This window comes from Terrapene carolina, unplaced genomic scaffold (genome assembly GCF_002925995.2).
Source record: "Terrapene carolina triunguis isolate 2854851 unplaced genomic scaffold, T_m_triunguis-2.0 Scaffold21, whole genome shotgun sequence".
In the NCBI taxonomy this organism is placed as follows: domain Eukaryota; kingdom Metazoa; phylum Chordata; order Testudines; family Emydidae; genus Terrapene; species Terrapene triunguis.
In genome coordinates, this window is record NW_020664372.1 from 1664651 (window position 1) to 1679452 (window position 14802).

A 14802-nucleotide genomic window follows, 5' to 3' on the forward strand; every position below is an offset into this window, starting at 1 on the left:
TGCCTGACTACTTAAGAGATGATTCATCGCGCAGAGAGGACAATGTGAAGCCAGTGGAGATGCAGGTAGCTTCTGAAGGAACTGATGGAAGCTCCTTGTTTGGGATATTTAAAACTGGATTGGAAAAATGCTAGACAATTACTGTAAAGAACAATCCTGTACTGGCCTGGAGATGGAGATGGATTCATAGACTAAACAGTTTTTTTTTCATCTTAGCTCTATAATTGCACCACTCTAGTTCTCAGAGCTATCAGTAAGCTCCAGTGGAGACATCAAGGAGGTACTTGGCTGCACAAGTACGTAGATGGTTTTTGACAATGGGGCATTTTAAAAGCAGAAAGAGGAAGGAGAATGTTGTTGCTGCACGTGCAGGGGACGAAAGAACTCCTGTCTGAACTATTGGCCAGCAGCGAAAATCCTGTGGGATCCATGCAGCCCTTAAATCACACAAATGCAGCACTCAGAATACCTAGGAGTAATTAAATAGGCTGGTCCAGCTAAGCTAATCTCCTTCTGATTCCCAAAGCAAACCTGCTCCCCAGTGAACACAGGAAGCAATATTGCAGGTGAAAGCTCCTATATTCTCATCACTGTAAAAAGGGAACATGGTCCTTAACGTGTAAGAAGAATATGTAACTTTGGGGTTCTCTAGTGCAAAAATATCATATTTCCGTATTTGTTTTGAAAGACCTGCCTTCAAAAATGCCACCAAGGTCCCTACTCCTTCAGAAACACTTAAACTGTTTAAATGTTAGAAATATTTTCTGTATGTAAAACAAAACTGTTAGGATTTGAAGTTTCTAAATATGTTGTATCAGTTGAAGGAGATTTCAGACAAAAAAACTGGGTTAGAGTAACAAATCCCACACACTCTTGTAGTTACAGGAATATGTTTTGTTCCATCAATATGTCCACTTTACATTATTCAGCACAAAGCTTTGTGAAATAAGAATCATGGGAATATCACAATATAAAGGAAAAAGGTACAAATAACAGCTTCATAAACTGAGCAATGTACATAAATAAATCATGTAGATGGGGGCAGTTTGCTTAGCTAGCAAGAAACAAAATATGGAAAATCTGCTTGTTAAACAATAACCACAGAGTGTGCTTTTATGATTTTTTTTTTCACCACTGTAATTCATATTAGAGATAGAAGCAGTTGCATGTTAAATAAAATCATTCAGCATTGTTCTCCTCGCATTACAAAGAGCTGACTTATGTTGTTTTTAGATGCCTCCCATTAGAAAGTAAATATTCCTCTGATGTTGTACGTTTCACAAAATTTAATAAAGATGAACTGTAAATAAAGTCACAGGGAGATTTCAGACAGTTTTATTAGCAGATTGTTGAAAAGAAAAAGAAAATTAAATACAATAACAGTAAACGTGGTTCTCACATTGAAACCAGGCTCAAATAACTAGGCTACCATAGAAAAATTTCCAATTCTTGCATTATGATGTAAAAACAGATTTTTGTACAGATTTTGTACAACAAAATTCGTAATAACCTTTTATCATTTTTAGAAAACTTTAAATATATAGATAAAAATAGACAATTTTCATAGGTCCTACATGAAGATGAGAATGTTCTGTTCCAAGGGCTTGCATAGAGCGCAAATGTGGTTATAATATAGAACAACTAGACATTAATATTTTTAAGATTTCAAAAGCATATAAACAATACCATGAGCACACTTTTTCTTCATAATCTATGCAAAAACAAACAAACAAAGGAAAAAACCCAGCAACCCAAAACTTGTGTAACTGAAGAGGGGCAAAAGTTCAACTGACAGTAACATTTCATGAATTGTAATATTTACACCATTTTATTAAGCTCTTAATATCCATCTTATGAATTGTTTCCCCCTTAATCCTTAACATTTCCATTTATGTACCAAGCCAAATACTGAGGCATTCCTAAAGGTCTTGAAAGTATATACTGTAAAACTATTAAACCGACTTACAGGTGACTCTATGCAAGGAGCAGAGCAATGGCAGATGCTACTACATATTTCAGTTGTAGGCTTTAATTCTCTTTCAGATATGAATGATTCAAAAGCTTGCCACAAGTCCATCAAAATTTACAGCTGTTAACCCTTTAAAGACTGCATATGAAAAAACTGGTGTACAGAATCTCTGAAGTGTTCAAGCAACTATGAAAGAATCATGATTAAAAAACAATGTTACTATAAAGTATTTGGTAACAATATTTAATGAAAAATATTGCTCGATATTTCTTTTAAAAAATTACCATGATGTGAACTTGTATGTACAACTTTTCTATTGTTAGAAAAGGATTGTAGTGGACTAAATAAGGGTGTACCAGCATGGCAAGGAAAGACCTACAAACCATAGAAGCGCAGAGCTAGAGTTTACAAATCTTTAGATTTCTTTTTTAATTTGATAAAATGATATCCAATCAGAACTATTTTGTAAAGGAGAATTTTCTTAAGTTAGGTGTCTTAGACTTTTAAGATTCTGATATGTTTCCATGTAATAAATAACATTTTAGATGCATACATTACAGATGAAGAAAGGATAATCACAAAACTTACAGTAACAACGCTGATTCACAAAATCAGTCTTTAAAGGGGTAACTTAAAATTATGCAAAGCAAGGAACATAATGTAAGTATGTAATAAGCAGTGTTACTTCCAGTTATCAGCACAAAGGTGAAAACACATTGTAGCTTTCATAAAGACAGTGAAAATAACACATAACCACCCTTCCCTAAGATAAGGTGAGGGAGGAACAATAGACTTCAACTGTATCACTCAGCTCTACGTGGTATTGGACTGACACATCAAGTGTTTGTTAGGTTTTCTTTTTAGCAACATTGACGTAATAGGACATTAACATATAAAAATATTTCTGGCGTTTTGACTTGCTGCTCAGCCACAGTCCATTCTTAAAAGTGCTGTTTCAGGGCACTAACCAGGGATCAAGATACAAATCAAAGTGGCTGATACGGAATTCTGATTCGTTACCAGATGCTTAAGATCTCATTCATTAATACTGTGACTCCAGGACAAATATTTACATGCCTGCATGCGTTAAAACTAGAAAGGCGTCTTTCTGACAAACAGGGTGACAAAACATTATCTAAAATGTTCATTTTCCTAAACGCTAGTATTCTACTGCATACATAATACCTTCCTGGTGTGGTTTGTGTTTATATACTGTACACGTGACCAACAGTTTGAATAAGAAGCAAAGTCTTTTTTTTTTCCATAAACCCCTGCCAGTTTAGAATGAGAAATTATTACTCGTTTTATTTATATTTTTATGTTTATTTTAGGAAAAGAGACTTTGTGAACAGTAAAACAGTTTTGCTTACATTCAGCATTTCCTTTCTCTTAGACAAAATTTCATTTTACTTCATGTGGTCTAGCATCCATGTGTTGGTCTCCTGGAAAGCATGTGGAAAAAAAGTCTTTAGAAGAAAACCCACGTTCACAGAGTTTGAAAATTGAATATAACAGGTTTTTTTCCTTTTACTTTTTTTGTCAGAATCCTCTTATGCCCCCATACAAGTTTACTTCTGAGCTGACTTGCTGGTTTAGGTATGACAAAACAGTCTGTAAGTGTAGGTGGATACTGCTGGAAGGATTGTTTGATGTGCTCAAATACAGAATCATCAGAGGAGGACAGAGTTTTCATTCCATTAAAAAGGGAATGTTAGGCCTTGTTCTGACTGGTCTATAACTTTGTATACAAGGATCCAATAGCAAAGCTGCAGTTTTGGACTGTAAGAAGAGTAAAACTTGTACATTTACAAACATTCCCTAGGTCTCTGGCTTGAGCCACAGGTGATAACCAAAGGAGAACACTCTTGCAAATGCTTTAAACTGTTGAAGAACATTGATACACAAAGTTAAGGAAGTTGCCTTGAAAACACTTTGTTTTTGTAGACCTTCCAAATAGTGAACATCTTACTGCACAGTTCTTTACCGTAGCACAAATTGCTTCAGCAGGAAAAATTCAGTACATGACTGTAGTTTTCAAATAAAGTCGTCCATCTAAAATAAGAAAACAAATATTTTCTTTAAATATTCATTCCTGTACTGTATCAACAGAAATAACAGTTACTTTGTAAAATGGATAATTGCAAAATGTCATGTGCCATAAAGCTATTTTAAATGAGCAATGTTATCAAGAAATCTGTCGTCATCAAGAAATCTGTTGACCTGTCACTGATGTAACATCACCTATATGTATTCAAAGTTAACTCCATCAACAATTACATACAGTTTGCAAGATTTGGACACTGCAACTATTTCTAATACCTGTAAAGCTTTTATATATGCTGCATTCATATCAATGCACAGAGACTAGGAAAGTAGGTGGAGCGTCTGTGCATGTGTTTTTACTGATATGCAAACTTAACTGAGTACTTTTGAACAGCAATTACTTCCTTCATGGTTACAGAGCAAAAAATATTCCTGCATACAACCATGAGTACTACCATCACTAAAGGCATAGCTTATAACTTATGCTTTAGCTGTGTTGTTAAATATACCATGTAATGTAACCATTGTGCACTTTTGTAGCTATTTATATAGAACCCAGTATAGGATATTTAATCAGTATCAGTGAGCCTTTTCTCCCATAAGTGAGATTAACTAAACAATTACTATGTTAAAGATGCAATCATATCTCTCAATTTTTACCATCCAACAGAGAAACAGACATTCAAGTGGTGGGGAACCATGAGTAATAAATAATAAATTATTTGAGTCAGTAACACTAGAAATAAAAGCACTGAGATGCATAGAGCCTTCCGCCCAAAAGTACTGTAACCTGATTTATAAGTATAAAGCAAAACCTACTGCTTTATGAGTACAAGATGTAAAATATATAGCTCTATGTATATGTATATTTCAAGAGTATAAGCAAGCTGGTGGGATCATTCTTACTATGCTGTCCTATGTGATAAAAAGTGCAGGTTCTCTGGCTCTAAACTACTGAGATTAAGGCAAATTGTGAAGCACATTAATCATGTACAATGGATAATTATAAAACACCCAGCCTAGCCATGAACCTCAGAGCACTACACTACACATCTGTATTTGAAGACACATGCAGCACAGAAGTCCTTTTGGTTAAACCCCAATATACCAACAAGTATTTGCAATATGTTTTTCAATTCAACCTGGTTAATCTGAATTAGTCTGTAAAGTTCACATTAGAAAAAATTAAGGTCAACAATTCAGTGCAATGCAGATTTACTGATAACCAATGAAGTCTATTAAATACTCAGACAACTGCATAAAACACCTGAATCAGTGAAATGATCTGACTATAAATACTGAGAGAAGTTTACCTGAAGAGCAACTGAAATTATAATACAAATGTAACTGACCATATTCTGTCCTCAGCTACACCCCTTGCAACCCCATTGTCAAGCTTCTGTGGTGGCTGCACAGGGAGAGAGGGCAGACTTAGCATCTATTTCTTTCCTCTCCTGCAGTTGTTCTGCCCATTTTCCCTCTATTCTTAATTTCATTTTGCATCACTTTTCCTGATCTTTTCTCCCCTTCACTCTTCCCTGCCCCTCTCCTTTTCCCAGAAGTTCCAAGCCTTTTTCACTGGAGTGTTCCACCCTTCCACTACCTGCCACCGCTTAATCTCAGAACCATTTCAGTGTTCTCTTTGCTCTTTATGTTCTTTGTGCACTAGAGATAAAAAGGAATTGAGTACGGCCTCAACTTAAAGGCTTTTTATTCTTTGGTGATGCATGAAGTGCAACCAAAATGTTTGTGAGAATCCTGGGGGGGAGGAGGGGGGAGGAGAATGAACATGTAAAAACTAGCCTGGTAAATATCAAATCAGGAGGTATGATAAAACTTATTTAAAAATTGTAAAACTTAAGATGGCTGGACCCATTACAGGCTATAGTTACATTTAATTCTCCCACACATATTTAATAAATAGCAACAATAGTACTAAAGCTGTCTCAATACCTCTGTAGGAGAATTACTCTATAGTATATACCAGCACTTTGGATATCTTGAATGTGTGTGTGTTAATGAGTGCTAGGCATAACTCCTGGGCCTAAACATTAAGATAACCTAAATTCAGTGACTTATATTTTATTTGACTATACTTGGTCTCTACATGCCTTTTAAATAAAATGTTTAGTTTCAAATATTCTCAATTAAAATATGTCTATATGATGATGAACTCTTCTAACCACTTACATGAAAAAAGGATATGTAGACAACGGCAGTACATTTTAAAAAATCATTGCTTAAGGAGCCAATCTGACACTGAAGTCGATGGGAGTTTTTTTTTTAAATGGGAGCAGGAGAAGGCCTTGCATTTTCCATCTAAAGTCAACAAAAGACAATATTGATGAAGGTCTTAAAAAAACTCTGTCTTCTTTACAAAGTCGAACACATATTTGTTTTTAAAACTTGTTACCTTCTACGATATGATGGATATGTATGATAAAATATAAACCTCATTGTTCCTCAACCAGCCTAATGGTGGATTATAAAATGTGCCATTAATTTTCTTTATATTGATAATGACCTTAGAATGCTATATCTGAACTAAGTATCTGATCTAATCCTATTGTTAGGTTCCTTATAATACATCTATATTCTCTCTTAACTTATTTGACTAATTCTCCTAACAGATAGACAAATGTAGCAAGCATTAAATATGTCAGCTGTAAAATATATGCCACCTGCCATGGTTACTGTAGATTAGGCACTTTGAAGATTAAGTCATACTTAGAAAGATTTTAACAGTTTCCAGAAATTACTAAGTATTTTATTTAATTTTTCAAAATTCACAACAGGAGGGATAAGATACAAAAATGAACAACTTTTTCTTTAGGACCCATTGCACCAAACTGCGCTTTGAAAAATATAATACCTACACCAAGGTACTCTTCTCAAGAGACTGCTCATGGTAAATTTACAAGCAGGAGAAAGAGAAGGAGTTTTTGTAGGTTTCATGTTCTTCTCCAAGTACACATGCTATATATAGCAAATAACATCATGAAACTACATGTAAAGAACAAACAGGCATCTCGCTCTCCATCTCAGGGACGTGGTGACATCAAACCACAAGAGCAAATGTTGAGTGGTCTGTGAGTTGCTATAGCTTCATATTATGATCTAATATAGCTGATCTAATACAATACTTATATCCTTTTCTCCCCTTTCCTTTCCTCAGATTACCCCCTCCCATCCCATACAGGTCTCACCTCTCCTTTCTCCAAGCTCCTTTCTCTAAGCTCCAGCTGGAGTGACTGGAGCCTACCAATGCTGTTATCAAAGTGATCTTGGCCTTATGAAGGTGCTGACAAAATTCCTGCATGAACCCTATTGGAGTGTTATCATTAGTAGGGTTTCCTAACTCAGAGGAGCATACCACAAAACCCATAAAACCTGATAGCTAAACAGGGCCTTGTATGTACATTATATTTTATTGAATTTAGAGTATGTAGATTTTATATACAAGCACACAAAGATATTGTGTATATGATTAACAGACATATATTATATCCCCCACCAGACAAATATATACAAATAAACTCTACCGATTTTGCTTATTACTCTATGTATATGTCTATAAAGATGGAGTGTATTTTTGTCACAATGAATACTGTTTTCACAAGATACTGTACAACACTAGAGGTATGCATGTTATAAATACACAATAATACTTCCCACTCTTAATGTGAAATATAAAATACAAATTAGGAAAATTGTGATAACTTGCTGAGTAAAAGCACTTATAATTAGCAGAATTTAACTATGTTTTAATTGGTCTCCTGTAAATGTCAATGTTCAGCAAGATTGAGTTACTAAAAGGAGCTTGCACAATGTGAAAGTGCCCACACTCTTAACACTCATATTTGTTTTTGTTTTTGGGGGATGTGATGACAGGAGTTATAGTCCAGGCAAGGGAGTATTTAATTTTTTTTTTAAATCCTTTTTAATTAAAACTCATCTTGAGGTTTTTGAATAAACACATCCAAATAGTTACAAGGTCAGAAATGTCATGGACAAAAAACAGTTTTGACCTAACGCTTGAAAAGGGTAGGGTAGGGGGAGTGGGAGTTTGAAGCAATACATATGCCATGAGATGCATCCTCTTTGAGAAGTAAACTGGGGAACATTTACATTCACACTTGTGTAACGTGTGCAACATTTAGCTTCTGGCAGTCTAAACATTTTGCTGGATAAAATGCAACTGTATTGCAGTATTATTTCTATTAACATATGCAACTGTAAAAGTGTAAAATCTATATGACGTGTCAAGTGTAGCTTTAGGTTGCAATCTAAATAAATAAAATATTCCTGCAGTTAAATCAATGTCAAGTAGAATGTAGTGTGCAAAAGAGGATGGACCACTCTTGGGATGAGCCACTGAGGCTGTTTGAGATCAGAATCTATTGTGTATTACTAGGTTACCAAAAGAAACTACACCATTTGCTCAAGAAATTCCCCCAAAAAGCACAGGAACAAATCTGCACAGACACACCCCTAGAAGCCCAACCAGGGGTGTTCTATCTGCAACGCAAGATCCATAAACCTGGAAATCCTGGATGCCCCATCATCTCAGGCATTGGCACCTTGACAGCAGGATTGTCTGGCTATGTAGACTCTCTCCTCAGGCCCTATGCTACCAGCACTCCTAGCTATCTTCGAGACACCACTGACTTCCTGAGGAAACTACAATCCATTGGTGATCTTCTAGAAAACACAATCCTGGCCACTATGGATGTAGAAGCCCTCTATACCAACATTCCACACAAAGATGGACTACAAGCCATCAGGAACAGTATCCCCGATAATGTCACAGCAAACCTGGTGGCTGAACTTTGAGACTTTGTTTCACATTTGGGGACAATGTATACCTTCAAGTCAGTGGCATTACTATGGGTACCCGCATGGCCCCACAGTATGCTAACATTTTTATGGCTAACTTAGAACAACACTTCCTCAGCTCTCGTCCCTTAGCACCCCTACTCTACTTGTGCTACATTGATGACATGTTCATCATCTGGACCCATGGAAAGAAGCCCTTGAGGAATTCCACCATGATTTCAACAATTTCCATCCCACTATCAACTTCAGCCTGGACCAGTCCACACAAGAGATCTACTTCCTGGACACTACAGTGCTAATAAGCGATGGTCGCATAAACACCACCCTATACCGGAAACCTACTGACCACTATACTTACCTACATGCCTCCAGCTTTCATCCAGACCACACCACATGATCCATTGTCTACAGCCAAGCTCTAAGATACAACCGCATTTGCTCCAATCCCTCAGACAGAGACAAACACCTACAAAAATCTCTATCAAGCATTCTTAAAACTACAATACCCACCTGCTGAAGTGAAGAAACAGATTGACAGAGCCAGAAGAATACCCAGAAGTCACCTACTCCAGGACAGGCCCAACAAAGAAAGTAACAGAACGTCACTAGCTGCCACCTTCAGCCCCCAACTAAAACCTCGCCAGCGCATCATCAAGGATCTACAACCTATCCTGAAGGACGATCCCTTATTCTCACAGATCTTGGGAGACAGGCCAGTCCTCACTTACAGACTGCCCCCCAACCTGAAGCAAATACTCACCTGCAACCACACACCACACAACAAAAACACTAACCCAGGAACCTATCCTTGCAAAAAAGCCCATTGCCAACTCTGTCCACATATCTATTCAAAAGGGACACCATCATAGGACCTAATCACATTAGTCACACCATCAGAGGCTCTTTCACCTGAACATCTACCAATGTGATATATGCCATCATGTGCCAGCAATGCCCTTCTGACATGGGGGGGAGGGATAGCTCAGTGGTTTGAGCATTGGCCTGCTAAACCCAGGGTTGTGAGTTCAATCCTTGAGGGTGCCACTTAGGGATCTGAGGCAAAATCTGTACTTGGCCCTGCTACTGAAGGCAGGGGGCTGGACTCGATGATCTTTCAAGGTCCCTTCCAGTTCTAGGAGATGGGATATCTCCATTAATTATTATTATTATTATGTACATTGGCCAAACCAGTCGCTATGAAAAAGAATAAATGGACACAAATCAGACGTCAAGAATTATAACATTCAAAAACCAGTCGGAGAACACTTCAACCTCCCTGGTCACTCAATTACAGACCTAATAATCGGAATACGCCAACAAAAAAAATTCAAAAACAGACTCCAATGAGAAACTGCAGAACTGGAATTAATTTGTAAACTGGACACCATTAAATTAGTCTTGAATAAAGAGTGGGAGTGGATGGGTCATTACACAAAGTAAAAACTATTTCCCCATGTTAATTTTTCCCCTACTGTTACTCACACCTTCTTGTCAACTGTTTGAAATGGGCCATCCTGATTATCAGTACAAAAGTTTTTTTTTCTCCTGCTGATAATAGCCCACCTTAATTGATTAGTCTTGTTATAGTTGGTATGGTAACACCCATTTTTTCATGTTCTGTGTGTATATATATCTTCCTACTGTATTTTCCACTGCATGCATCCGATGAAGTTGGTTTTAGTCCACGAAAGCCTATGCCCAAATAAATGTGTTAGTCTCTAAGGTGCCACAAGTATTCCTCATTCTTTTTACTGGTACTACAGTGATGGTTGCTTTAGAAATGTGCATATTAAAAATGACCATCATTATTCTAGTAAAAGTACCCTGCAATCCTGGTTACAGCTGTGGTTTATGAAAATCCATGAGCCCACATCCAAGGCTCTGGTGCCAAACCTGCACTCTGTGGATTACCAATCATCCAGTTACCATCAACAGAAGGCTACCAAGTAAACTCTTTTGTAGTGATAGGCTAAAGCCTTTGCAAATGGGGGAAACCTGTTCTGGCTATGGGAGTAGGGAGGGGATACCTACAGTGTTTGACCAGAGAAGACCTAGGATCTATTCTTATCACTACCACTCATCATCTTTGGACAAGTAATTTCATCTCTCTACACTTCTGCTTTCCTTTCGTCTTTCTTTTCTTTTTAGATTGCAAATAATTTGTGGGCAGGGACTCTCTCTTACTGAGTCTGTACTGTGCCTAGCACAATAGGGCCCAGACTTTAGCTGAGGTCTCTAGAGGCTACCATAATAAAAATAATAAACTAACACATCACCCTGATTCTATTTTAACTGAAACTATAGATTTTTCTAATACTGCTAAAAAAAAATCTATTTGAAGGCCACCTTCTTTAATGGCAGTTGAAATAAGCTGAGCTCAGAAAGCAATCCCTTTGCAAGCCAAATACTACCATATAACCACCGGCCCAAACCTTGGCTCTCATTGAAGTCACTGGGAATGTTATACTGAAGTTTAATGGATCAGGCCCATTGCTACTACATTCTGAATACTTTCGAAAAATGTCAATTTTGATTCTAGCCAGCTGATGTAATTACAATGCATTTCTCCTTCTCTCTGCAAATAGGGTGGCATGCAGGCAAATGAAATATCACACCAATAGAAGTTAATGTAACACACATTTTGTGACTTTAGAGTCATTATGGCATTTTGTCCCCAACATTTTATACACTGCGGTACTAGAGTGCAAAACATCATGATCCAGCCTCAGTTCAATATATTAAAAGAAATAAAACATTTGTGACATAAAATAGTGCTACTTTTATTTAAATAGAAGAAAAGATGCTCACTTGAGCTAAAGAACATAATAAATTGTATTTCCTGTTAGAAAGTAGCTTTATTGAAAATGACAGCTATTTTCTCAGAAGTTATTTCCAGATACCTGTAATCTAATGAGGTTTATCCCTTTCAAGGAACAGCTCTACATGCATGCCCGAATTCACACAACCTCCTCAGCCCAGAGCTGATAAAAGCACCAGCAAGCCACAGCTCAAGCACTTTTAAATTATATTACCGGCTGGTTTATTTGTTTTAATAAGATGGGGCAAATGTGAATCACAGTGTACTTCTAACCTTTCATTCAACCTGATGTTTTAATCATTTGGAGGAAGAAATAATAATAATGATAATAATGAATGGCAAACAAATGATAATGATTCATGTGGTGTTTGACAAGAAGGCAATGGGAAGTCAAAAGAAACACAAATATATTGCAACAGACGGAAAGGATCTGAATCAAATTGTAACTCTTCTTCGAAAAATTTAAAAGGAAGCAGCTAATTAAGGGTGAAATCTATTTTTCCCTACTCTTCATATATTTTATTTAAAATGCAGACAAAAGAGGATTTATTTACCACAAAAGCAGGAAGACCCCAAAATGGGAGTCTGACTGCTTAACCATGGGAAAACCATTTATGATGATGTTCTTTCAGAGACCACAAAATCTAACAGAGAGTATAATCCTGGCATTTCTAAAGTGAGTTCAGTTCATGATATGTGGCTAATTATTAATCTTTAAAAAAATAACATGCCTAGAATGGAAAAGACTCCTCTTGGGTACAAGATCATCAATAACACTGATGCCCTTCTATAGTATTCAGGTGGGGGTAAATTGAGGGAGATGAGACGCGGGTCTTCACACTACTGCATGCCAAAAAGGTGGTCTCTACACTCACCCAAAATGGTTGGTGAGGAGACAGGCAGGTCAAGGATTGATATGCTGATTACACAGCACCAGTACCCACACCCTGTCAAGAAAATAGGATTGAGGAAAAGGGGGCAGGGCCAGAGTGCAGCCTGCTCAAGAGTTGAGGCTGGTGGATTTCATTCTCCAACCCTGTGAAAAAATCAATGTTTTCCCAGGTTTTATGCAGAGATCAGAGCCGGAACAAGGCATAAGTAGACTAAGCAATTGCTTAAGGCCCGGAGCAGCTCAAGGTGGTCCCCTATTAATTATTAGTATGTGTTTTGTCTGGGGGGACCCCAAAATATTTCTGCTTAGGCCCCCCCAATGGGCTAGTACGGCCTGTGGCAGAGATAGATTATTTTCACCCAGCATGTTAATAAACTCATGCAAGCATGAATGTACTTAAACACACTGAGATAAATGCTACCCCAATTTAGCTTCTGTACAATGCTACTGAATTCTACACATTACTTCCAAATTTAGCCCTTTGCATACTGTGAGTAATGACATACTTTTAATTTTTCTACTCAGCATTCACTTACAGGTATTGTTGTGCTAACATTTCATGTAAACATGCAGTGGAGTGATATTTTCATACTTACCTTTTTGAACTAAAGATTTTATACTTAAGATGTTTAAATTTTGCATCCAAATTGCCAGAGATTAAAATACAGAATGGAAAAATATCCAATGAGCTGCCTAGGTGTTTGTAGTTTCTTTGAATATTAAAGTGAAATCTCCACTATTTCAGGATCTTCTCCTTTTAACAGTTTCCCCATATATTTTCATTGTTTATATTTTTTTCAATCACTTCATAATCACATTGGATGTTATGAGAACAAGCAAAAGGTCAAAAGTTTGATTAGTAAACTAACAATTCCATTAAATATCTGCACATATCTCCTCTTATTTAAAGATCATCCAGATGACACAGATCTTGCATTTTAAGTACACAAAAGACATTGATGTGGCAAAGTGAGAGGTTTGTTTTTTAAAAAGAAGATATAAAGCAATAATACACTATCTTATTATTGTTTTGTGAACTCGGCTGCAGTTGTTCTGTTTGTATGAGCGGAAGAAAAGGACTTAGAGGAAACAGAAATACAAGAGAATTAATTACTTTCCATCCCTGAACCTGCATCTCTAGGCACTGCATTCTGGTCACTTCTCTTAAAAAAAAACCCCAACACTGAGGAATACTGTGTAAAACCCTGTAATACCATGAAGTTAATGCTAACTATTATAAGCTTGTGACCCTGCACAGCTCATTGTGATTAACTCACTTTGTGTCACAGTGCGAATAATTCTTATGCTGATCAATTTTACAAAAGTTCTACATGACATGTATTAGTCAGATTTAAGTTCCAGATAAACAAATGCCTTACTTGGTATGGTGCTTTCAGAAGTACAAAAGCACAAAGTTATTTTTAGCACAGCAGCAAGCAATCTTGGACTTGTGACTATGAGATGCTGAAAAGTCTAAGCATCAGAATGGGTCTCTGTCTGAGGCTATGTCTACACTACTGCGGGATCGACGCTGCTTTGATCTATGCACTGGGGGTTGATTTAGCAGGTCTAGTGAAGACCCGCTAAATCAACGGCAGAGTTCTCTCCAGTCAACTCTGGTACTCCACCAGGAATGAGAGGAGTCAGATAAGTCGATGGGAGAGTGTCTCCCGTCGACCCAGCATGGTGTAGACATCGAGTAAATCAACCTAAGCTACGTCAACTCTAGCTACGTTATTCATGTAGCTGGAGTAGTATAAATTAGGTCGACTTACTGCGGTAGTGTAGAAATAGCCTGACACCTAACTCTCTTTTCCCTGAAGTGGAGGGATTGCTTCCCTTCCCCATATTTTGTTCTCAGTTTTGTATCCTCTCTTTATAGTTCCCCTCATATGGTTCTCATTTTTAGATAACCATCACCTGCCTAAGTATATCCTATTGCTCCAAAACCTAAGACATAAAAATAGATCTTGAACCAGGTCAGGAGGTGGATGCAGGGCAGGAGTGGGTCAGTAACAAGGCTGGAGCAAGGTTAGAGTAAACTACAGACAAGGCTGGAGCAAGAACTGGATCACGGGTAGGCTGGAAGCCTAGGGAGTCTGTCACACTGTGAGGTAGAAGGAGGGTTCCTAGCTGAGTAGTGTTGTTGCACAAACTATCTTGAGGCTCTGGCCAGGTCAGAGAAATACCTGTGCCTGGGGGTTATCTGACCCAGGCCCGGCACAGGATAGACTACTGCAGCAT

The 14802-nt window shown here is 37.4% G+C and overlaps 1 protein-coding gene across 1 annotated transcript in view; it reads right to left on the reverse strand.

Moving 5' to 3' along the window:
- Positions 1–1729: 1729 nt before the first annotated feature.
- DACH1 (dachshund family transcription factor 1) overlaps positions 1730–14802 on the reverse strand; it is a 460057-nt gene continuing 446984 nt past the window's right edge. The window contains exon 12 of the mRNA XM_029912724.1: positions 1730–4021. Within this exon, the coding sequence (XP_029768584.1) occupies positions 3984–4021 (38 nt within the window). The 3' untranslated portion in view covers positions 1730–3983. The remainder of the gene's footprint in view (positions 4022–14802) is intronic.